Source organism: Glycine max, chromosome 2 (assembly GCF_000004515.6).
Source record: "Glycine max cultivar Williams 82 chromosome 2, Glycine_max_v4.0, whole genome shotgun sequence".
NCBI lineage: Eukaryota > Viridiplantae > Streptophyta > Magnoliopsida > Fabales > Fabaceae > Glycine > Glycine max.
Window position 1 is genome coordinate 46,385,233 of NC_016089.4, and position 785 is coordinate 46,386,017.

General features: G+C 36.3%; 1 protein-coding gene across 1 annotated transcript in view; it reads left to right on the plus strand.

Moving 5' to 3' along the window:
- Positions 1 to 246: 246 nt before the first annotated feature.
- The window catches only part of LOC100305762 (glycine-rich cell wall structural protein), a 2,679-nt gene continuing 2,140 nt past the window's right edge, over positions 247 to 785 (plus strand). The window contains exons 1-3 of the mRNA XM_041013402.1: positions 247 to 421; positions 614 to 667; positions 740 to 782. Coding sequence (XP_040869336.1) covers positions 262 to 421; positions 614 to 667; positions 740 to 782 — 257 coding nt within the window. The 5' untranslated portion in view covers positions 247 to 261. The remainder of the gene's footprint in view (positions 422 to 613; positions 668 to 739; positions 783 to 785) is intronic.

Below are 785 nucleotides of genomic sequence, written 5' to 3' on the forward strand. Positions count from 1 at the left end.
AATAGGGCATGAAACTGATTCTACCGATAGCATATATCTCAATAAATAAACTTTAACTTCAATGCGCCTTGCCGTTTTCCTAAACTAGGTTTGAATCTGGATGCAATGTAACGTCTGGATAATCTTATTTTCATGGTAAAGTTAGAGAAGGCCTGAAATTACGCAAAGAAGGAGCCAAGAAGTATTAAGGATACGGTTCAGGGTAGGTCCCGCTTCACACTATTGCATGCTATACTTCAATACTTTTCTTGCACTATATATATGGGTCTTGTTGAACCTTTGCATTCATCCTTCTCAATTGTTGTTATGTTCACTAACAAAATGAATCTGATCAAGCCCTTTATTTTGCTTTGTTTTCTGTATGGGGTGATCCTCATCGCTGCGGTGGTGGCTGGTGAGCCATCGAAGGATGAGGAAAAAGGTATGAACCTTGAACCTTAATATGTTTAAGGTTAATGAGAATGCACTTTATTTGTTAATCAATTAATTGAATTCGTTAAAGAATTTTATTCCATTTTCCAAACATTAAGTTCATGAAATGCACGTAAAACTGGCATGCAAATAAGTTAAACCTTAATTTATAGCTAATGTACCTTTGTTGATGAAAATGTAGGAACAAATGGAATTCACGAAGAGTTTAGTGGATGCGATGACGTGCAGGGAAGCCGTAAGTATATTCTTTTCTCTTCCCATGTTTTCTTTTAGTTAACGTGAATCTTAAACGTGGCGATTAATGCAGTTTTGAGCGGAAGGAAATTCCAACTAAATCATGATACCGATCACTG